Source organism: Acomys minous (assembly GCF_964271855.1).
Source record: "Acomys minous genome assembly, chromosome: 11".
In the NCBI taxonomy this organism is placed as follows: domain Eukaryota; kingdom Metazoa; phylum Chordata; class Mammalia; order Rodentia; family Muridae; genus Acomys; species Acomys minous.
Window position 1 is genome coordinate 73,772,626 of NC_140492.1, and position 23,943 is coordinate 73,796,568.

Consider the following 23,943-nt stretch of genomic DNA (forward strand, 5'->3'; position numbering starts at 1 on the left):
TGGTAGCTGAGGGTGACCTTGGACTGTCGGTCTTCCTGGCTCCCCTCCCCACGTGCTCAGATTACAGCTGTGCTCTCATGCTCGCTGGCAGCTTACCACCTGGCATATAACACAATCATTCGCTGGACCTAGGCTCTTAACAGTTGTCCTTGACTCCACATGTCCACTGAGGTGCGCTCGTGTGTATACACACACACACACACACACACACACCACACACCCTGGGGGGCTGGGAAGATAGCTCATTTGGTTAAGTCCTTGTCAAATGACAAGCATGGGGCCCTGAACTTGACCCACAGATCTTATGAAAGTTTAAGAAAGCTGAGTATATGTATGTGCCTGCCATCCCAGCACAAGGAGGGAGCAAACAGTGGCTTGGGATTTGCTGGTGAATTCCAGATCAGGGAGACAAGGTGGACAGTGCCTGACGAACAGCGTCCCTGCCACCGACACACACTCACACACGCTCCTGAAGAAAAAGGCTTATTCAATCAAAGTACAAAATGTTTACTGAAGTGTTATATTATACACTGAAAATTACACATTCATAAGAAGAGAAGGGAAGTTAAGATGCTCGGCTCTGTTTACTTGTGACATGAACGGACTCCAGGCCTCTCCTATGAATGAGGACAAACAATTCAAGAGGCTACTCTAGTGCTGCTAAGTCACAAGTTGGTGGCTGTCCGTCTTCTCCACAGAGTGCACGCACTGTAGTAGCACACTTAGCACATTGGTGACCTAAAGCTACAAAAGCCATCTCTCTGAAGGTGGTTTGTTTCAGTCTGCCTTGCGGACCTCACATGGCAAGGACACGTTCACTGTCTGTGATACCAGCGGCCCACTCCACTCACTCCCCCACCCCAACACTAACCCTTCCTAGGCCAGGGCGCAGGAGTGAGCCTCTCTCCCCAACCTGGCCTAAGTGCTGTGATTATGGGGCCTGCCAGCCGATCTGGCTCTGGAGCTTCTTTGGGTCATTTGTTTTCTGTGACAGGCAAACAACCCAGCTTCATAAGGCAGCACCTGCAGCAGCCAGGCCCCAGCCAGCCAAGGGACAACCTCAGCAGACCAGAGTCCAAGGAACAGGACGAAAGGTCTGGGCCCTCTAATGGATCAGAGGAAGGCAGGCTTCACAGTCACTGAGTTAAAAAGATTGAGAAAGGAGTGTCACAGGCAGCTGAATCAGTAACGCTAGGTGCTGTCAGAAGGCATTCTATGTGTTAATTTCTTGGGCTTGAGATATGATTAATTTCCACAAGGCTAAGCTTGATGGTGATAAAGAGGAATCGTTATTATGATACATGGAAGGTTTCATAGGGAAAAAACCCTCAAAACAATTAGGAGTAGAAACATGGATGGGTTGGTCTCTCTACATTGTTTGAGACAGGGTCTTGGTACATAGGCTGGATTGGCTTCGAATTCCCAGAGGAAGGTTGGCGATTTTGTGATAGGAGTGTGTATAAGTTACACATGAACAGTACAATGCTGTGACCCTGTTTTCTGTTTGTCTCCCCAGTGATGGAGACCAACCCCAGGCCCCAGGCCCCTGAGCCCCATCCACAGCCCCAATGCTTTGTCCACACGCCATATGCTAAACGAAGGGTCCCCAAACAGCACATGAGCTGGGCCTCAAGGCAAGAAGGTGCTGGCATTGTAGCTTTTGACAAACCTTACTAACTAGTAAGAACAGTTCCTTTCGCCGTCTGCAAAATATGTGCGTTTGATTTTAAGACAGTCGGGTGCTCTGGTGCTTCAGTGATTTTATTGGCAGTACCAACGTAAGGAAAAGCTGTTGTAGGAATCAATTTTAATTAATGCTCCTAAATGTTTTCTTTTGGAAAATGAAAGGAATAAACACACCTAGCTAAGAAGGTATCTGGGCGCTTTCTTGGTCGAATGCCTTACAGAAGTCCACACTAGGTGGGGCACTTTGTAGAGACAGGCGTGTGGGAGTCAGGGATGGACCAGGAAACTCCAGGCGTCAAATACGCCCTGCCTTGGGTACTATTTCTGGAGGCAGCACTCGGCGGCGAGGTTTTTGCGGGATACTCTATGCTCACAAACTCCACAGGAGTTCACCATCAACCAACCAATCGGCCTTGAGCCAGCGCAGAAAATCTGTCCCCACCAGAGACGGAAAGGGTGAGAGCGGTGGGGACGCAGGGCCCAGCCATCTCCACACACTGGCAGGGGTCATGTCCAGCAGTTCTGGTCTGAGGGGGCGCTCCAGTGCTCAGTGTGGTGCAGGCAGGTCCACCAGGCTTGCCGAGTGAAGATGTGGACGGCCCTGCCTTCCCCACAGCCCAGGGTCTCTTCACAGCCAGGGCTTTGCGGTAAGGCCTTGGAGTGAGAAGCACTCCTGGATTGGATATCTGCATGAACTCAGAGGCAGGACTGCAGCACTCTCTCTCCTTCCTGCACAGTAATCAAGGCTCTGGGTGCTCACACTCAGTCCGCCCGGCCTCAGCAGGTGGCTTACAGAGCGTTACGGGTTTTGCTCTTATCAAAACACGGAACACTCCATTTTCCCCACTGAAACTAAAATTTCTTAAGACCCACATTTGAAAACACAAGTTAAGTTACACACTATGTACTCAATGACATTTCTTAAGAGTTTAAGGGACTTCTGAATCTTTTCTTCACAGTGGAGTAGAATTCCTTCTCAATTTCTTTAGAGCTGACGAACTCGTTTTTCTGTGCTTTTTATATTGACATCTAGCTTGTCCACTTTGGTTGTTAGTCGGTCAAGAATGTCGTCTTGCTCCTCAATTTCCGTCTGCATTCCTAAGGCTATGTCCTTCAGCCGGCCCAATCCCATGGACAGCTCATCTGTGAGAAGGAAATGACAGGCAGTCACAGTGCCCTCCAGACAACCACTGTTCCCAGATTTTGTTGCTGCTGCTGCTGCAGGCTTTTTGTCTTCAGCATAGATTTGATATCTAGCTCTGGCTAGCCTGACACTCAATACAGCAGTCCAGGTTAGCCCTGAAGTCTCAGTGCTGAGATTACAGGGGTCACTAGCTCGTATAGACTCTCCTGATACTGCTGCAGACCCAAGCCCGGGGCCTGGAGTGTGTGGGGAAGCACACTGACAGCCATATCCCTATTCTCTGTGTAGCCTTGGCTGTCCTGGACTCATTCTGTAGTCAGGGCTGGCCTTGAACTCAGAGGTCTGCCTGCCTCTGCCTCCCCAAGTGCTGGGATTACAGGCGTGTGCCACCACAACCTGGTTTTCTTATCTTATTTTTCATTTTGAGACAGGACCTCACTCATTTTCAAGGCTGGCCCTGAACGTGCAAGCCTCCTGTCTTAGGCACCCAGTAAGATGGTACTATAGGTATTTCCACTACGCCTGGCATACTATGTTTCTTGAGGTCTTTGAAACCTGTGACTTTGTGTCTCCTGGAAAATGAAAGTTTAGATGTCACCTAGGCCTCATGAGGCGTCTTGGGTTTGAGGACAGTAAGGAGAGGGAAAGAAGGCTGAGGTAAAGCAGCACGCCTCAGCGGCCATGAGCGCTTGCTAAGCAAGCCTGAGGGCCTGAGTTCAGGACTTAGCACCCGCACAAACGCTGTGTGGCTTTACCCAGGGTGCGCGGAAGGCCCAGGGACTCCTAGCTCTCCTTAGGATTCAGGTAAGCAGAGGGGATGGCCTGGCTGGACTGAAAGCAGGGAATGGGGAGAAGTGGACACATTTCCCAGAGAGTGAGGCAGTGAGGCGGACATGACTATGTGGGGTGTGTGGCATGTGCTGAGGAAGCGACAGAGTGGCAGTGCTGGGTGTCCTGGCTGTGCTCAGCACAAACTGGAGGCTGCTGCAGCTTCCAGACTTACCTAGGTTGCTGTCGATCTTCTGGTGATAGGCTCGAAGGCTCGAGTTCTTTGGGTAAACCTCAGCAGTCACAGCAGAAGCAGGGTCTTTGGGGACTGGGTCTAGTTCAGAACGAAATACCAGAGGCACAGTTAACTGACTGTCGCTGCTCTGTGAAACTGGCCTCTTGTTTCTTTTCTGAAGCTCTAGGGATCTGTTCCCAGGAACCACTCATCCCAGGAAAGGACTAAAGGGGAGGAAGGAGGTGGCTGGCTCTGAGGCCATGCAGAGGGACGGGTAGGAACAGGACAGGCATATAGGCTGGAGGTGACTGGTCTGAGCTTCAGCTGATCTCTCAGCATTAGCAGATTAAGGACCGTCAACTTACAAGTCCCTGATTACACATGCCAGGCAGGCACTGTACTGTAGAGGTTTCCCGTAAGCCCTTTTTCCCTCGTGCGTGTGTTTGTGTGTCTGCCTCATTATGCAGCACAAGCTGACCGAAAACTCTGCTATTCCTGTAACCGCTGGGACTATAGATGCATGCTACTACACCTGGCAGAGCTGGCAGACAGGGTTAAGAATCACTACGTAGCTGGGCATGGTGGCACATGCCTTTAATGCCAGCACTCAGGAGGCAGATCTCTGTGAGTTTGAAGCCAGTCTGATCTACAAAGCGAGTCCAGGACAGCCAAGGCTACACAGAGAAATCCTGTCTCGGAAAACCAGAAAAACAAACAAAAAAATAAAACCGAACAGAAAAAAAAAAAACCAAACAAACAACCCAAAACACCAAAAGAATCACTGTGTGTGGTGTGCATGCGGTGACTCTAGCACAGGGAGCAGGAAAGCAGACATTTAAGGTCGTCTTTACTAAAGAAGATGAGGCCAGATTCAGTCTCACAACAGCCAACCAACCCACCCAGCCAAGACACAAAGCTCAGTGCTGTTGCCTGCTGTGGTTGCAGCTAATCCCAGCACCTGGGAGGCTAAAGCAGTTAAGATCATGAACCAATAGTGATCCAGTGCTATAGGAGGATTCTCTCAATACTTTTTTGTTCTTGTTGTTCTGTTGGAAATTTATTTTTATTATTGTAGTTTAACTTAAACAAGAAAAAAGGAAATGCTACGCTGTCTGCCTAAGAAATGTTCCTTGAAATTCCATTTCTAAACATATACAGAAATATCCTCCCTCCTCTTTTGAGGCAGGGTCTCATGTAGCTCAGGCTGGCCTTGCACTTGGTTTGAGGTATGCAGTTGAGGGCAGCCTTGAACTACTGATCTTGTCCTTCTATCTCCCAGGCGCTGGAATTACTGTTGTGTTACTTCACACGCCCCTCCCCCACTCTTTTTGAGACACACAGAGTTTCCCACTGTGTTCCAGTCTGGACTTGAACTCATGGCAATCCTCTTGCCTCAGTCTCCCACGTGTAAGCCACCATCCCCAGCCGGCAGTTTCTCTCTTTGGGGAGATGTCTCTGCAGGCTTAGCATGCAGTTGCCGCTGACTACCTGTGTGTTCCAAGACCCCCTGAGACACTGAAAGCTGAGGACGCCCCGATTCCTTGTGTAATACATACAGCCTAAGCGAACAGGTTCAGGGCAGTGTTTGCCCTCCTGCCTTGTCTCCCAGGTGCTTGGATGCCACCACACTGGTCTATGTTTTTGTTTTGTTTGTCTTCTCAATCTCTTATCTTCTCAGCTCGTGGAACTTCTGAGACAGAAGCGCTGACTGTATTTCCTCCGGGACTAAACTACGGAAGCCATTCTCTCTACATATAAATGTAGACAACACAAATGAAAACCACCTAGTGCCCTCAAATTATGTCTTTGGATATAGGATCTTTTTCTACTTCTCCAGGGTATGACACTGAAGCGGCTTTCCCAGGGCCTTGTATATTTCAGTTTTTTCTTTCTCCCATGGTTTGTCCTTTTCAGAATAAAGTGTGTCTAGGTCTTGACTTCTGACTCTTCCTTTATCAGGTGTCTCTTTTCTCTTCTCTTGTCTTCCCTTCTGTCTCTTTCTGTCTCTGCCCCCCACCCCCCTCTCTCTGTGTCTCTCAAGTCTCCCCATGTGTTCCTAGCTGAGCGTAATACTTACTACGCAGCCCAGACTAGACTCAAAGTTTCAGCAGTCCTTCTGTTTCTTTTTTTTTTTTTCTTTTCAGGAATTGAAAGTCTTTACTTTTTTATTCTTTATGTACAAAGGCTAGCATGATCCATTTCACTGGGCAGACAGTCTTGAATAATCCACTCAAGGTCGCACAGTCCAACTTAATGAAGCCTATGTCCTTTGTGGACTGACAGAAACACTGGTGGCACATGTTGAGCCCGTATTTCTGGATCAGACCGTGGCTGTTAGAGCAAACGTGGCAGGAGCGAGAACCCTGGCCGAGCTTCCGTGGGTGACTCGAGTAGAGCTGCTGGTGACACATCTTGCCTTCAGACAGCCAAAGAAGAGAAAGCTGTCCTTCTATTTCTCTGAAAGGCTAGGATTACAGGTGTGCCCATCGTGCACAGCCAGCAGGTCCTTTATTTTTATGTGTGCACGTGTGGAAGCCAGGAACATCCGGAGTCCTCTTCTACCGTTCTCTGCCTTGGTGGTTTGAATGAGAGTGGCCTCTCCAGGCTCACGTTAGAACACTGGTTCCCAGTTGATGGAGCCGTTCCTGCTGCCATATGGACTCTAGTCCTCTGGAACCACGAACCCAGTTCCATGCTTTCTCTCTAAGTCGTGCAGTTCTTGGTATTTTATCACTGCAATAAAAAAGCTCACTGGGACATCCACCTTAGTCTCTAAGATAAGGTCTCTCATAAAACCTGAAGCTCATCATTTTGGCTAAACTAGCCAGCCAGCCAGCTGTTTGCAATAGCGGGATTACAGGTACATAGAACGGTATCTATCTATCTATCTATCTATCTATCTATCTATCTTGTTTTTTCCAGACAGTGTTCCTCTGTGTAGCCCTTGCTATCCTAGAACGTGCTCTGCAGGCCAGGCCAGTCTTGAACTCACAGAGATCCTCCTGGGATCAAAGGTGCGTGCTCTGTGGTCTCATGTATCTCAAGTGGAAGATGGCCTTTATCACCTGATCCTTTGGCCCTATCTCTCATGTATACCAACGTGCCTGGTATTGTGGCCACAAGCTAGAGTCACCTGAGTAGAGAGCCTCTCCGATGAGCTGTCTAGATTGCCTCGCCTGACGTGGGAAGATCCCCCACGAGCTCCTTATGGTAACCCAGATAACATGGATTTGCCCTGTTGTTGGGCTGATGACTCCTTCTCTGAACCGGAACCAGCATTTCAAGCTTTCCTCCAGGGCCTACAAGAACCTTCCAGGCTTCTGTCACTAGACTGGGATTCCTGAGGCCCTGGCCTGTGGACTGAGTATTGGAGGACTCCTCCTACTGCAGAGACAGGCCTTCAGGCTCAAGGACTGGGTAACCACGGGTTCTCAGCTCGCAGGCAGATCTGCTGTTGCTACTATTGTAAACTGACTCGTTATTTTCTGTTGACTCACTTCCTCTAGAGAACTCTGACTAAAACCCTGGCATTTTTTGTTTGTTGGTTGGTTTGTGCGTTAGTTTGTTCGGTTTTGGTTTTCTAAATGAGTCTGGCTATATAATCTAGAATGCCCCCAAACTCAAAATCACAATGTTCCTGCCTTAGCTTCCTGAGTGCTGGGACTATAAGCATGTGCCTCACGTCTGGCTTATTTTCTAAGACCCACATATTGAAAATGGATCCAACCTGATACCTCAGAATAAATTCTCTTATCTCAAGAGGCCAGCCGATAGCCACTATAGTTAACGCACAAGCATGTTCTTCTGCCTTTAATAGACTCATGAACCCCGAGTAGAGGTAAATACCATTGACTTACAATAAGAATTGTTTCTACAATTAGTTTGTTTGTCTTTGGCTCCTTGTTTTGTTTGTTAAGGAAGAGTCTCATATATCGCAGGTTGACCTCAACATGCAACTGAGGCTAGCCTCACACACTGATTGCCGTGCCCCGCCCTCCCCCTAGTGCTGGGATTGTAGCTGTGTTCTACCACACCCAGCTCTACAGTTAGCTCTTTTACTACTATGATGCCTCAGAGCTGTACCAGTAGAAGGTTCATGTTCAGTGGGATCCAGGCCCCCACTTCCTTATCATCCTCCATCAGGAATGATGTCGGGAGGAACCCCACCGTAACACATACCTATGGCCCCCAAGAGCACCTTGTGTCCCTGATGTCAATACTTCCTGTGTATTGGAGCCTCTGCCCAGTGCTGTAGAGAACTGGCTGTCCCTATACGGGTACTTCAGGTTAAACCCATAGACCTATCCCCCCAAGGATCCAAACGTGAGTTTCACACACATCTCCACTCACCTGCCTCATGCAGCCTTCTGAGGTTCGGGTGGCTGGCTTGGTACTTGCTTTCCTGTTCTTTACTTGTATTCATGGCTTCTGTCAATCTTCAGATAAAAAAAGAAACATTAAAGGAAAAACACACATGACAGTGTTATCTCTGTGGCAGGGTATGCACAGCAGTGCTGCTCAGCCTTCCCATCATGCCTTTGTGTTGCATATCCCATGCTTTCTTTCCTTTCCTGACCTCTCTGGACCCCTCCTGGGTGCTGCTGGCTGTACATTAGGCTGAGGGAGACCTTACTCAGGACAAGGAATCCTTAGAGTCGGGTGGGTTGATTAAAAGTGTATAAAATGAGCAGGTGGGTGCTTCTGATGAAGGATCAGGAAAGTAGTCAAAACTGGCCTACTATTGATTTTCCTTTTTTTTTTTTTTTTTAAAAAGTAGTCTAGACTGGCCTCCACTTTAACTCATTGAAGATGACCTTAAATTCTTGATCTTCCTGCCTCTACCTCTCAAGTGCTGGGGCTATATTTGTACCTCATATGGTCTAACATTTAAAAAATTGTGGTAATATATGGCTTTTACATATGACCACCTAGGCTGGGCGTGGTGGCGCACGCCTTTGATCCCAGCACTCGGGAGGTGGATTGATGTGAGTTCAAGGCCAGCCTGGTCTACAAAGTGAGCCCAGGACAGCTAAGGCTACACAGAGAGAGACCCTGTCTCAAAAAAAAACAAAACAAAAGAAAACATATGACCACCTACCCTAAATGGCAGGTAATGTCAACTCAGAAACCTAAATCTTTAAACAGACAAACCCAGTCTCAGGGCTGGAGAGCTGAGTCAACAGTTAAAAGCACTTGCTTCTCTTCCAAGGATCCAAGTTCCTATCTGAGCACCACACTGGGAAACTCACAACCACCTGTATGTAACGCTAGCTCCAGAGGATCTGAGAGTCTGCTCTGGTCTCTGTAGGTATCCACATACACCTGACAGGCACACACACACAGTCACAAATTGGTCTTAAACAACCACGGCTGGCCTTAAAATACCAACACGGAACCCCTGCCGGGACCGCAGGCAGCGGCATGACACGCAGTCCAGCTAGTGTCTCCCTCCCTCTATCCTTTTTTTGTTTTTGTTTTTAGTATTTTTAAAAATTGTATATGAGTGCTTTATCTGCAGAAGAGGGCATCAGATAATATAGATGGTTGTGAGCCACCGTGTGATTGCTGGGAATTGAACTCAGGACCTCTGGAAGAGCAGGCGGTGCCCTTAACCACTGAGCCATTTCTCCAGCCCATCCCTCTCTCCTTTTGTTGCTTACTTAGTTACGTCTATTTCTGTGGGGCAGGTGAGACGGGAGAATTCCATTAGTCAGATGGGCACACTGGGTCTGAGGGTGCGGCTTCTCTCTTAGCAAGCCTGAGGTGAGTAGTCTCTTCCCATGAGCAACCACCGGCCTGCAAGCACAGCTCCTTCCAGAGCCTACTGCTGCGGTCCACAGAGCCCGACGGCAGGTGCCATACTCACTTGCTGCTGGGCTGGGGGCCGATGCTGCCGTTCTGCTCAGGGGGTGTCTCTACTGGTTTGGATTTGAAGTAGTTGATGAATCCTCCAAACACACTCTTGATGCTATTGATGTGTTTCTGGCTTGTCTTCAAATCCTGATCCATTTTGTCTACCATCTTCTCTGTGTGTTCTAGGACTCCTCGCTGGCGGACCAGCTCCTGCAGAAGGCAGAAGGCAGTAGCATCATGCCATTCCTCCTACTTCGAAAATCACAGTAATGTAAAGTCTGGGATGGGACTCTAGCCCAGCGGTAGAGCACTTACTTATTTGGCATGCACCAGATCCTGGCTGCATCCTAAGCACTTCATCAACCAGGTGTGGCCACACACACCTGTAACCCCACAACTCAGGAGCTGGAGGCAGGAAGATCAATTTAATGTTTTATTTGTGTGCCACCACCTCCTGGCCATTAAAATTTTTAATATTTATTTTATGTCTATGAGTGCTTTCCCTGCATGTATATATAGTGAATCACATATGTGCCTGTTGTCTACAGAGATCAGAGAAGGGCACCGGATCCTCGGAACTGGAGTTATGAACCAGAGCTACCAACCACCATGTAGGTGCTGGGACCTGAACCTGGGTCCTCTACAAGAGCAACAAGTGCCATTAAGAAAACTTGGCTGGGCAGTGGTGGTGGTGGCGGTGGCGCACGCCTTTAATCCCAGCACTCGGGAGGCCGAGGCAGGCGGATCACTGTGAGTTCAAGGCCAGCCTGGACTACAAAGTGACTCCAGGCAGCCAAAGCTACACAGAGAAACCCTGTCTCAAAAACAAACAAACACACAACTATTAAGCAAAGTCTCCAGCCTCTGCTCACCTATGTATAGACATCTAGCCAATTCCATGCCCTTGGTACTATGGAAAGAACAGGAAGAGACATGGACACCCAGGAACCAGCCAGACCACTCTCTGTAGGTTTTGTGAGGATCTCCGCACTGAACCCACAATGGCTGCACCAGCTATACCCTCACCAGCAGCGAGTAGTGTTCCTTTCTCCCACATCTTTGCCAGCACTTGTTGTAATTTGTCTTTCTTCCTTCTATTTTGCTTTTTGAGACAGTTTCTCTGTGTAGCCCTGGTTCTCCTGAAACTTGCTCTGTAGACCAGGCTGGCCTTAAATTTAACTCAGCGATCCGCCTGCCTCTGTCTCCTAAGTGGTGGGATGAAAGGCTTGTGTTGTGGTTTGAATAGGTACGGCCCCCATAGACCCATGTGTTTGAATCCTTGGTCCATAGGGAGTAGCACGATTAGGAAGTGTAGTCTTGCTGGAGTAGGCGTGGCCTTGTTGGAGGAAGTGTGTCATTGCGGGGGCGGGCTTTGTAGCCTCTTATGCTCAAGTTACAGCCAGTGTGGCACACAGTCTCCTTCTGCTGCCTGTGGATCAAGGTGTAGAACTCTCCTGTAGCACCATCTCTGCCTGCAGGCTGCTACGTTTCCTGTTATAATGATAACGGACTAAACCTCTAAAACTGTAAGCCAGCATGCATCACCATTGTCCAGTTTTTGTTTTTATTTTTTTGCAACAGATCTCACTATGTAGTTTAAAAAGAAAAAGACTTATTTATTTATATACACAGTGTTTTGCCCACATGTTGCATGCCAGAAGAGAGCACCAGATCTCATTTTAGATGGTTGTGAGCCACCATATGGCTGCTGGGAATTGAACTCAGGGCCTTTGGAAGAACAGGCAGTGCTCCTAACCTCTGAGCCACCTCTCCAGCCCCACGACTAAGTAGTCTTGACTGGCCTAGAAACAGGCCATGTAGACAGGCTGGTCTCAAATTCAACGTCTACCACTTCTGCCTCTTGGTGTTGGGATTCAAGGTGCACACCATCAAGGGGTGGCCAAGATGTCAGGACTTTTAAAATATTTATTATCCACCTGTATTTCTTCTTTTGAGAACTGCCTGTCGTTCACTGGTCTGCTTACTGACTGGCAGGTCTTTGTTGTTTATGTTTTTAGTTCTTTAATAGATTTTAGAGTAACCACTCACCTGAAGTATAGCTGGTTCCCTCCCATTTTGTATAGTATCCGCTGACGGTTTCTTTTGTTGTACGTTTTTTAAAATTTCATGTAATTTCATTTTTTGGGGGTGGGGGTGGGGGTTTTCCACACAGTTTCCCTGTGTAGCCCTGACTGTCCTGATTCACTTTGTAGACCAGGCTGGCCTCAAACTCATAGAGATCCACTTGCCTCTGCCTCCCTGAGTACTGGGATTAAAGGATGTAACTCCACTTTTAATTCTTAAAAAGATATTAAATTTATTTACTTTTAGTGTCTGTGTATAAACACACATATGGATATGCATGCTGAGTACATGGAGATCAAAGGATAACTTGTGGGTTCTTTCAGCCATGTGGGCCCCAGAGTTTGAACTCTGTTGGTGGAGAGCACCTTCACCCACTGAATCACTTCTGGAACTCTTCATTAGGTTGGCCTGGCTGTCAGCTGGCTACAGGGATTCTCCTTTCTCTACCTCCCCAGGGCTGGGATTATAGGCATATGCCACCATATCTGCTATTTAAAAAGAATATTCTCTCCGGTCACAATATGGGTTTTGAAGATGGAATGCAGGTTGCTGGGCTTGGCTGAAAGTATCTCCACAGTGGAGCCATCTTGTTGGCTCCACACCTGCCATTTCTGTGGGCCCTGGAGAGACAGGGTTTCCCCTTGTGAGGCAGTCACTTCAGTGGAGACATCTTCCATTTGCCAAGTCTCAGGGCTGTTCTTATGCTGATGGGTCCGATCCAGAAAAGTTCTTGCTCAAAGATGTACTGATATGTCTTCCTTAAGGATTTTCAGCATTTTAGTACTAAATTAAAGTCTCTGTCTTAGTTTGGGTTTTATTGCTGTGGTGAGACACCATGACCATGGTAACACTTACAAGGGAAAACATTTAATTTGGGCTGATTACAGTTCAGAGGTTTAGTCCCTTATCGCCATGGCAGGAAGCATGGCAGAATACAGGCAGACATGGTGCTGAAGGAGCTGAGAGTTCTACATCTTATCTGCAGGCAGCCAGGAGACTGGATGTGCTTCATACTGGGCATATACATGGCCGCAAAGCCCAACCTCTACAATGACACTTCCTTTAGCAAGGCCATACCTCTTAACAGTGCCATTGCCCAAGGGCCAAGCATTCAATCGCATGAATCTATGGGCGCCATGCCTATCCACACCACCACAATCTGATCTATTTCATTCTTGGGCAGATGCTTACTCAGTATGGCCAGCTCCGTTTATTACATAAGCTATTCTCAAATGTAAGCTTTTGATACTTTTGGGAAAAATCAGGTGTCTAGCCCCTTTCGCCTGGTCACATGATGCCTGGAGTTGCTGTAAAAGATGTTAACCACAGGGGTTCATCCGAGCTCTGACAGCCTTCCTCAGAAACCCCAGGAAGCTTCAAGTCCCTGAATGGGTGGACGCAGTTAAGTTGGCCAAACATAAAGAGTTTGCCCTCAACTGTGAAAACTGAGCCACCTAACAAGCCCACTTTTATTTTCAGCTTACAGAAGAAAGTTTATTTGGGCTTTTGGTTCTAGAGAGATACGAGTCCATCATGACAGGCAGACAGAGCAGAAGAAATGGGTATGGTGGCAAGAGCGGGGAGTTTAGAGCTCATATTTTGTTTGTTTTTTCTTTCTTGAAGCATGGTTTCTCTGTGTAATAGCCCTGGCTGTCCTGGACTTACTTTGTAGATCAGGCTGTCCTTGAACTCACAGAGCTCCGCCTGCCTCTGCCTCCCAAGTGTGTGCTGGAATTAAAGGCGTGCACCACCATGCCCGGCTAGAGCTCACATCTTGAACCACAAGCAGGAAACAGAAAGCTGGCTCCTAATTTTTATTTATTTTTGTTTGTTTTGTGAGATAAGGGTTTCTCTGTGTATCCCTGACCATCATGGAATTTACTCTGTAGACCACACTGGCCTCGAACTCAGAGACCATATGCCTCTGCCTCCCATGTGCTGAAATTAGAGGTATATGCCATTACCACCTAGCTTAACTTTTAATTGTTGAGACCAAGTTTCACTATGTAGCTCTGGCTGGCCTGGAATTTACTATATAGACCAACATAGCACAGAATTCATAAGTTTTGCTTGCCTCTGCTTCCTAAGTGCTGGGACTAAAGGTGTGTGCCACCATGTCCAGACCACCAGCCTTCAATTTTTTTTAATGGAATGATTCATGAATTTGCATGTTATCCTTGCAGAGGGGCTATGCTAGTCTTTTATCATTCATTTTTTAAAAAAAAAAAAGTATATGTGCTGTCAAAGCAAGCACCAGTATTTAATTTTTATCCCTTTTATATTTTTCTTTTGTCTTCTTGTTCTGGCTAAGAGTTGAGCACCATATTGAATAAGAGTGTAGAGAAAGCGTACGCTTGTCTCTAGAGGAAATGTTGTTCCCCCCTTTTAGTACGATGCAGCTACATGTCTGCCGTATAGCTTTTATTATATTAAAGTATGTTCTATCCATTCCCAGTCACAACGCTTTGTTATGTTAAGGTATGCTCCAACTACTCCTAGCCTCCTTTTCTCCCTCCCCCTCTGTCCCCTCTGGAGACAGGGTTTCTCTGTGTAGCCCTGGCTGTCCTTGAGCTTGCTTTCTAGACCAGGCTGGCCTCAAACTCTCAAAGATCTGCCTACCTCTGCCTCTGAGTGCTGGGATTGCAGCTTCTTTCTCTTTTGTACTATGAGGCCCTGGCTGGCCTGGGCTCTGCCTCCCCAGTGCTAGGACTAAAGGCATGCACCACTGTATGCACGGCTATTATTTCTAGTTTCCTCATGTCAGTTACCATGATGGCATGATGACCTTTGTCAAAGAGTTTTTCTGCATTTATTGAGTTGAGGTTTTGTTAACAATATTGAGTTTGGAAGACCTAAGTGTGACAGCAGGGTCTTTCTTTGAGACAGGGTTTCTCTGTGTAACAGCTCTGGCTGTCCTAGACTCACTTTGTAGACCAGGCTGGCCTCGAACTCCCAGAGATTTGCCTGCTTCTGCCTCCCTTATTTTTTTTAAAGATTTATTTACTTACTTACTTACTTACTTACTTATTATGTATACAGTGTTCTACCTGCATGTAAGTCCTGCATGCCAGAAGAGGGCACCAGATTTCATGTGGTTGCCAAGAACTGAACTCAGGACCTCTGGAAGAACAGCCAGTGCTCTAAGCCTCTGAGCCATCTCTCCAGCCCTGACAGTAGGGCCTTAAAAGCTCCCCATCATTAATGCATTAGGACTTTCTATGCCCTTCGAGTTTGCTTTATGGAACTGGGGATCCCAAGATTCAGTGCACAAATATTTACAGTAGTTCTATGCTCTTGATGAACTGTTCCATATATTAATGTGTAGTAATGTCTTCTGCCTAGTTGTAGTTTTAAGTCTACTTTATCAGATATGATGATCACTATCTGAGCTTCTCTGCAGCTTCTGGTTGCTTGGTAGTTTGATGTCCAACCTCTGACTCTCAGTTCATGAATTTACTTCCTAATTATGTGTGCTTCTTGGAGACAACAGACAGATCAAGGTTTTTTTTAATCCAGTCAGGTCTACATACATAATTCATTGGTGAGTCAAAGCTATCTGCATTGTTCTGGTTGCTTAGTTTATTGAAAGTCTTTTCTTTTTCATCTAGTGGTGTTAGATATTCTCTGACTTGCTGTATTGGACATGATTCTCAGTTTCCCTCTGTTCATGTGTTTCTTACACGAAATGTCTTTCTCAGTGTGTGACACCGAGTGTTGCCTTAGCTGCCAGGCATTGCCTTATCTTGCCGTGAAACATTCTTGTCTATTTGAATAGGTAGTTTTGCGGTCTAGAGCAATCTTGGTTGATGGTCATTTACTTTTGGGGCCTGGAACCTATCACTCTATGCTTTTTTGGCCTTTAGGGTTGCTGACAACAGACCTGGTGTTGTTGTGATGTTTCTATCTCTGTAGGTTAGGATGTAGCTTGCCTTAGAGAGTTTAGTATTATTTTTGCTTTGTATTTTTGACCTCTTGACTGTGGTATGTCAAGGAAAGGTCCTTCTCTGGTCATGTCTATAATGAGGTTCTAAACACTTCTGTGTTTGGATATCTATTTCTTTTACTAGGTCTGAGAAATTCTTGGCTATATTCATTGAGTTACATAGTCTGAAGTCATCTGATTTTATTTTAGCTACTTCTATCTTTGGTTCTTAGGCCTGGTTTCTTGAATGAATCCTGGAGTTCTTGGTAGTTTTGGTTACTTTCATTTCTAGAATTTTGTTTGGTTTTTCAGTGTATCAACTTTCTTGCTGAACTCTTCCTCCACATTTATAAAATTTTAAGTTATTGATTCTTTCCCCTATGCTAGTAACTTTCTTATTTATATCTTGAATTGACTTCATAACTTCTTATTTGGGATTCGATGTGCCACCACGGTGGGCCTTGATCATCCATCCTTTTGAAAAGGAGGACTCTCAATTTTGTTTTCTTTCATTTTAGCTATCTGTGCAGGTTAGTTTTTGTCAGGCTGACATAAACCTAGACATATCTGAGAGGAGGGAATCTCTATTGAGATGCCTCCATAAGACTATCCTACAGGCAAATCTGTAGGGCATTTTCTTAGTTAGTGATTGATGTAGGAGGACCCAGTCCATTATGGATAGTGCCACCCTGGTAGGTAGTTCTGGAATGTATAAGAAAGTGACCAAGCAATAGGGAGGCAAAGGAGAAGCTACCTCCACGGCCTCTGCATCTGTTCCTGTTCCTAGGTTCCTGCCCTGGCTTCTCTCAGGGATAGACTTAGAAGCTGTCAGAGGAAATGAACTGTTCTCCCCAAGTTGCTCTCAGTCATAGAGTTTATCACAGCAGCAGAAGCCCTAAGACACTATCCCACTGTCACTCTCCAGTGCTGAGAAGCTGTCAGTTTGTGGGAGGCTGTAGTGGCGTGTTGTTTCCTGGCTGTGTTCTGTACCTCTGTTAGAGTGCACATATCCTCTGAGTGCATCTGTTGGAGTGCGCATGTGTCCTCTGCGTGCATCTGTTAGAGTGCGCATGTGTCCTCTGCGTGCATCTGTTAGAGTGCGCACGTGTCCTCTGCGTTCTTCCACTGCTTTGCCCCACTGTTTTTGATGGTTTGTTTTACATGAGTTTTTTCTTTTTTGTTTTGTTTTTATTTTTTAGGACAGGATTTTTTCGTGTGTAGCCTTTGCTGTCTGGGGACTGTGGACCAGGCTGGCCTTCAGTTCAGAGCTCCACCTGCCTCTGCCTCCGGAGTGCTGGGATTAAGGATGTGCACTGCCACCACCACCCACCATCCTTTTAGATAGGCTGTGCTCATGTAGATTTATGTTCAGGGAAAGTCAACCGCAGGAACTATGATGGTTTGATAGATATGAATTAATTTAACCTTTTTTATTATTAAGTCATCCTTGTGCAGGTCAGAGAACCTTTTGCTAAGAGCCCGACAGGATGCAGAGGCAGTCTCCACAGTAGGTACGGCTACATGTGCACCCATCCTCTCCCTTTTGTAAATCCTCCCTAATGTGGCCAACAGAGCCGGATGCTATCATTTTAAGGAGGCCAAGGCACTGTGCTGTCCCTTCACCTGGTCCTTGTGTTCTTCTTGTTCAGATATGGAAATTTTCAGTGGGCCACATCAGCTGAAATCTGACAAATCTTGAATTTTCTTTTTTGAGGCAGAGGCAGGTGGATCGCTGTGAGTTTGAGGCCAGCCTGGTCTACAAAGTTAGTCCAGGACAGCCAAGGCTACACAGAGAAACCCTGTCTCGAAAAAACCAAAACCGAACCAATAGAAGTATATGAGCGATGTGTGTGTAAGACATAAATATCATGCTATTTCCTATAAGGGATTGCGCACTCAGGGTGTGTGTAGGGGTAAATTGGAACCAATTTAGAGCAACTACAGAAAATCAGTGAAGTCCAAGTCAAACGTAAAGGCATTTGGTGGAAAGCCTTTAGTCCACTTAGGCTGTGGGACATGTAAAAGAGTGCACTGCCTTCCCATCAGTGGGTCATGTAAGACAGATCTCCATTTGACGCACTGTAAGAAACCACCAGTGAGGTCTTCTTGACTCACAGCCTGTTCTCCAAAGTTGTACTTGGTTCATTAAGTACGCCACTTGAGTTAGCCAGCTGCACAGAGTGTGAGGCCAAGCTCTGAGCACTGACAGTGAGGCACGGAACCCCTTGCTTTAGGAATGAGAATCTAGCAGGACCACCAGGAGGTGTGCTCGCCTGCCTCACCTGCATGGCTACACAACTTTTTGCAGAAGAAAACGTTTTGCCTTGATGAAAAACCTTGGACTGTGCGGTCCTTTTCTTGGGACCCCAGATCCAATTCTAACATGGCGTCAACATTTCTAATCCAATGTATTGCTTGAGTTTCTGTTTAGTGGGTGAAATTCAGAAAGACAATGCACAAAAAAATATAATGCATAGGCAAAAAGCTAAAACACTGATTTGAATTTATCTTTAAACTCTGCTTACTTACTATCATTTCTACTTTTTGAGACAGGATCTCACTATGTAGCCCTGCTGGCCTGGAACTTGCTATTTAAGTCTATATTGACTTTGAACTCATGGAGATCCACCTGCCTCTACTGGGACTGAAGGCATGTATCACCAATCCCAGCTTAGGAATTCTTTTTTCCTAGCTTAGGAATTTTAAGTGAAAAGAAAAACATTTTGGACAATGTCAAACAAACTTGCAGGAGCTAGCTTTCAGAAGAAAAGAGGAGCTAATGATTTATCTTCAGAATCTCTAAGCTTATCATCTTCACAGACTGTTGTGGAACAAGCCAGAGCAGTTAATTTGGATAAATATGATTTCTGTAGCATGCATGGACTTAAAAAAAAAAACAACTAACTTCCTCCTCCTCTGCTGTTTCTTTATTATTAGTGCTTTTGTCCAACACTGCAGCTCCAACTCAGGGCTTACACATGAGAGGTGAGTGCTCTACCACTGAGCAACACCCACAGGTTGGGATGACTGTATAGGACAACAGATGTGGCTGGGTTGAAGTGGGCAAAGCTTTGGTGGCCCAAAGGCCCTTGCCTACTCTAGCAGGCAGCTCTTTTTATCACAGTAGGATTTTCTCAAAAGCTACTCTCTGTTCTACTTAGAAAGCTGCAGGGAAACAAAAGAGACCAACAGAACTTTCCAGGGTTGCAGGGAGCTTTCATTTCCCAAGTGACACTCAGAGGGCGCCAGACACCTGACACGGCTGTCACAGTGGGAACATAGGGAAATATGTAAAGGTGGCTTTTCCTCTGAGAGAGGCAGAAGGCCAGAGGAGGGAGGGTTGCTTTGGTTTCTAGAAGTTTCTATGTCCTAGAATCCAGTGTTCGCCCCAGAACATGAGACCATCAAAGCAAGAGCTTCTCTGGCTAAAACCCTCCCCTAAAAGGGACAGGGCACAACTGGGCTTAATGTGCTTCTGACCTAGGGCCAACCATGTTTGAGGAAGGAGTGTGTGGCAGGGCATGTGGTAGGCGAGAACTGATGGTACGTCCTCAGTGCTTCCTGTGAGGATGGGCTGGCCAAGACTCCATGCCCCGGCCATTTTGAAGACACACTGCAAAGGCTCTGGGTCGGGAAGTGGGCTCCCATAACTCAGAGGTGGGCAGTGCTGGCCTTTCCGTCTGCCTCTGTGAGAATGCGGGACAACAGTGGCCCAGGGCGGGCGTGAGGGGTGAACTCCTGGATGAGGAATGTGGCTCAGCTGGTCAGGGTGCTTGCCCAGTGTTCATGATGTTGGGGGTCTCAATCCCAGCACTCTGTAAACTGGGGGGTGGGGTGGGACATGCCTGTAATCCCAGCTCTTGGGAGGAGAAAGCAGAGACTCGGGAGTCCAGGATCGTCCTCAGGTACACAGTGTGGAGGTCAGTGTGAACTACCTGAGACCCTGTTCTCCGCGTGAAGAACGGACACGCCAAGTGACGAGGAGACGATGACAGGCGACCCGCCCAACTGCTTTAAGCACCAAGTGTTGTCTAAATTTAAACAGGAAAAGCAAGAGAGAGAGGATATGCTTGGGTTGCTAAGGAACCACAGAGAAAGTTCCATAACTCCTCTTTTCTGCGAATGACTCTTAAGAGCAAGGAAGTCCAGGAAACAAAGGCTACGCAGGGGCACAGATTGCCTGGAGAGAGGTGACACTCACCGAGACAGGTTCTGCTGCCAGGCACTGTGAGGATTCAGGGAACCAAAGGGTTCCTGCTGCCTGCGCATGAAACAATGCAGGGGACTTCCTCTAAGAGAAACCATTCTCTGCCAAGCACTCTTCTAGTGCTAGTGACCAGGTGGGGACTAAGCAAGCCCAGACTCCACGCTGAGGGCTCATACAATCCGTGCAAGGTAAGAAGAGAAAGTGCAATCTGATTTTCTAACTTGCTAACAACACTGTGGTGCTGAGAACTGAGGAAGGCAGACTCGTCCTTGCTTCACTCGCCTGAGTTTCATAGAAAACAACAATAAAAAGGCTGTCATACACATGGTTGTTTCTTTGTCAGAGTGAACCCTGGGCAAGGGCTCCTGGGCTGTTTTAAGGAGCGTATCAGGGAGTTGCAGGGGTGGGGTCGGGTAAATGCCTAAGTTGCAGAGAGCAGCTAGTCTAGGCAGCTGGAGTGACTGAGGGGAAGTGGAACTGTGTGGCCAGGACAGAAGGGTGTGGGTAGGACCCATCAAGCGGCAGCAGGAAGCACACAGTGAACGCTGTGGAGGCCTCCCAAGGGCAGCAGTGAGCACCAGGATAAGCACAACCTCCAGCCGGGGCATCCTGTAACATCACGTGGGCCTCATGGTGAGTTGGAAATGGAACTTAGCTATTAACTGATAAGTGCCTGGAGGTCAGTCTGGGGTCAGTGCACCAAGTCCAGAAGCCTGAAGTGTATTATCCTAGACTGGGGATAAAGCCAGGTGTGGTGGCACAGGCAAGGGATCCCAGCGCTCTGGAGGTGAACTCAAGAGGATCAGCAAGGTTGAGGCTGGCCTGGGCAACATAAAATTCTATTTCAGAAAGAGAAAGATAGAAGGAAAAAAAAAATAACCAAAAAACTTCTCATGACCTCTGTCCTCCCCCAAGGTCTTGCACACTCACATTAACAGAGTCTAGCTGGTATAGCATGGGCCTTACCGGGTTCCATATGAGCCAGAGGTCACCTGACTGGATTCAGACATGCACACTGGCTATTAGGTGGCGTCAGTAACAGGGACTGGAAGAATATAAAGATGAGCAGGCCTCCGGGGAGCATATGCTAGTCAAGGTGGCTGAGCACACTACGTGTCAATCTTACCAAACACCAGCCCTTTCCACCGGTGTTGGTGCAACGTCCACTGGAACCCTAGTCTAGTGTTTGTTGCTGGGCTCTGCCGAACTGGGAAAACAGGTTACAAAAAAGATCACTGTAGTGTGCCACACTCCTCCGGGAGAGGCGGAGTGCCCTGGGAAGGTGAGTGGCTTTGGTTAGGTGGTGATGTCTATGCAGGAAGCAAATATTATATAATGTTCATTAGTAGGAGAATGGCTGCATAAACACAAGGTGGTTTTTTTTTTTTTAAAGATTTATTTGGTTTATTTCATATGAGTGCTTTATCTGCAGAAGAGGGTATCAGATTACTTTATAGATGGTTGTGAGCCACCATGTGGTTGCTGGGAATTGAACTCAGGACCTCTGGAAGAGCAGGTGGCGCTCTTAACCACTGAGCTATCTCTCCAGCCCCCACAAGGTGGTTTTTAAAAAACGGAATATAATATGGCCATTAGCCTGCCTTCCCCTTCTCCCTGCCAAAAAACTGCTCTTTGTATTTAATCATGAAATAACCTTCAGTTCTACTAAGGTTCTATACAGGTCTATGTAACGTTCTATACAGGTCTATACAGGTCTATATGTAAAGGACACCTTACTTTAAAGTTAAAAAGAACAAAAGTGCTGGGTGTGGTGGCACACACCTTCAACCTCAGCACTCCCAGGAAGAAAGACAGGTGTATTTCTGAGTTTGAGGCCAGCCTAGTCTACATAAAAATGATACTATTGAAACAAACAAACAAACAAACAAAAGGGGCTAGAGAGATGGTTCTGCAGGTCAGACTGCTTCCTGCTCCTCAAGAGGACCCTACCCACCCACAGCCTGCCATTTGCATCTGGCAAATGTCTATGATCTCAGCACTTCGGAGGCTGAAGCAGGACGATCCTGAGTTCAAGGCCAACCTAGGCTACAACTGAGCTACACTGCGAGACCTTATCTCAACACCAAGTGACCTGTTCACCAAGGGCTCCAGTTGATCTGGACTGTAACATTAAAAATCCAGTACACAGGGGCTGGAGAGTTGGCTCAGTGGTTAAGAGCACTGTCTGCTCTTCCAAAGGTCCCGGGTTCAATTCCTAGCACCCACATGGCAGCTCACAACTGTCTGTAGCTTCAAGATCTGATACCCTCACACCAATGCATACAAATTAAATAAAGATATAAAAAAAAAAATCCAGTACACAGATGCAAGAACCGTACCACAGCTTTACAGAAGCAGAAGAGACATTAGCAATCAGATCCCATAGCAGGGAAGGGCAGGAGAAGGTGCCAAAACAGCAGCAATGCAGAAATGGCAGATGACTGCATGAGAAGGTCATCAAAACACCTCAGATCTGCCCAAGTCCCTGTGGTCAGAGAGAACTGATCTGTGCCACAGATCAGTTATGTAGACTGGTAGAGGAAGACCATTTCATTTCAAACCTGGGAAATGCTTAAGGTTGTTCTTAGCTCATACTATCAGTGATTTCTTCTTCTGTCAAAACACTGTCTTAAGTAGACATATAGGTAATCTGGTGTCTTGGAATAATCTTTATTCCATGCTGTGCATGTTGCTGCATGTCTTGTAATCCCCGCCTCAGAAAGACTGAGGCCTGAAGAGTCTAAGTTCCAGGTCAGCCTGAGATTTATAGGCAGACTGTCCACCAAACCAAAACTCCCCCAAAAGCAAAGATCTTAAGAAGTTTCAGAAGACCAGCTCAGTACCCAGCCCCCACACTGGTGCCCTCTTCCGACTTCGGGGGACACCCCTACCCATGTGCAAACACATGGACACATAAATTAAGGAAAGACAAGGCAAAGTTGCTAGTTCCTGAAATTTTCTATTTGATGGAAAGCGCCCACTGTCACAGCAACACGTTAGCTACAAAGGTAAGGGGTCTATCTAGACTCAACTCAAGATCTGGCTTCCAGGACTGGAGTCCAGGCAAAGGAGACTTCAATATTCCCATTCAGCAAGGTGAAAAGTGGTCATGGATGTGAGGAGAACGCGAGGCTTCTTTTGCGTTGGTGTGTCAAGGCGCCACCCAGCACCCAGAGCGTACACAGACAGCCCACACTCTAACTGGGTCACTAGAGAAGAGCAGCCCAAGGCTTCTGCCCAAGAAGTTACACACAAACGAAACAGACACTATTTCCGTAACACAGGTCTGCACTTTGGCATTTTCACTCTCAGTTCTGACCCTCAGACGGAACATAGTTGTTTATCTTTTAACTAGACGTGGGGGCAGAACAGCGGGGGGGTGGGGTGGGGGGTGAGGGAATCAATCATGCAGAATAATATGTAAGGAAGTTCCTCGAGGTAGACAGCCTCCCTCAAATGCTCCAGATACACCATCCTTTGCACTAAGTTCAAGAACTTAGAAAAATCCCAGAAGATGGTGAACAAAACTCTCCCTTCTCACGGTTCTATAAAGCAAGGACTGGCCAGTTCAGCTCAGTTCTCCCCCACGCTCACCTCGGAAGTGGCGACTCCGACCTTCTCCGATTCATACATGAGGGACAAGGACCTGCTGGTGCTGGCGGCCGTAGCCTCGGCCCTGCGCAGCACCTCCTGTCTCAGGTACTGCTGCCGGTCCACGGGCGCGTCGGGCCCGTCGGACAGGTCGCGGGTGTCCTTCCACGGCGCCGGCCGGGTGTCCTCGTCCTCCACGTCATCGTCGAAAGGATTACAGCTTTTCGGATAGCCGGACATGGTGCCGGCGACGGCCTGGACCGAGGAAGCAGGAGGGACGGCCAGGCGAGGAGGCGACAGCCCAGCGCCGGCGGGCGGACTCCCAGTGGCCGCTGCGCGCCACTTCCGCCTGTACTGCCCTGGCAGCCCCGCCTCCGGAGCCAACCACCGCCCGGAGCGGGAGGGGAGGAGCGGCGGCCTCACGCCGAGCTCCGCCCAGCGCCGGTGACGCG

The 23,943-nt window shown here is 47.4% G+C and overlaps 2 protein-coding genes across 2 annotated transcripts; both read right to left on the reverse strand.

Annotated features, from left to right (window-relative positions):
- Nucleotides 1-491: 491 nt before the first annotated feature.
- Nucleotides 492-23,908, reverse strand: SNAP29 (synaptosome associated protein 29). Its single transcript, XM_084800964.1, has 5 exons — nucleotides 23,495-23,908; nucleotides 9,700-9,896; nucleotides 8,184-8,269; nucleotides 3,834-3,932; nucleotides 492-2,829 (listed from the first exon to the last, which is right to left on the reverse strand). Exons 1-5 carry the CDS (start codon nucleotides 23,729-23,731, stop codon nucleotides 2,672-2,674), a joined length of 777 nt encoding a protein of 258 aa, XP_084657090.1. The 5' UTR covers nucleotides 23,732-23,908; the 3' UTR covers nucleotides 492-2,671.
- Nucleotides 5,983-8,173, reverse strand: LOC311608459 (small ribosomal subunit protein uS14-like). Its single transcript, XM_084800965.1, has one exon. It carries the CDS (start codon nucleotides 6,242-6,244, stop codon nucleotides 5,999-6,001), a length of 246 nt encoding a protein of 81 aa, XP_084657091.1. The 5' UTR covers nucleotides 6,245-8,173; the 3' UTR covers nucleotides 5,983-5,998.
- Nucleotides 23,909-23,943: the final 35 nt, after the last annotated feature.

Bases quoted from the DNA above. Each gene is read 5' to 3' on its own strand.
- SNAP29 (XM_084800964.1), bottom strand. From the start codon at position 23,731: ATGTCCGGCTATCCGAAAAGCTGTAATCCTTTCGACGATGACGTGGAG. The intron at 3,933-8,183 runs GTGAGTGGAGAT...GTTCTGAACTAG, and splicing joins CAGAAGGCTGCATGAGGCAG to ACCCAGTCCCCAAAGACCCT. The intron at 2,830-3,833 runs GTAAGTCTGGAA...TCCTTCTCACAG, and splicing joins GAAGATCGACAGCAACCTAG to ATGAGCTGTCCATGGGATTG.
- LOC311608459 (XM_084800965.1), bottom strand. From the start codon at position 6,244: ATGTGTCACCAGCAGCTCTACTCGAGTCACCCACGGAAGCTCGGCCAG.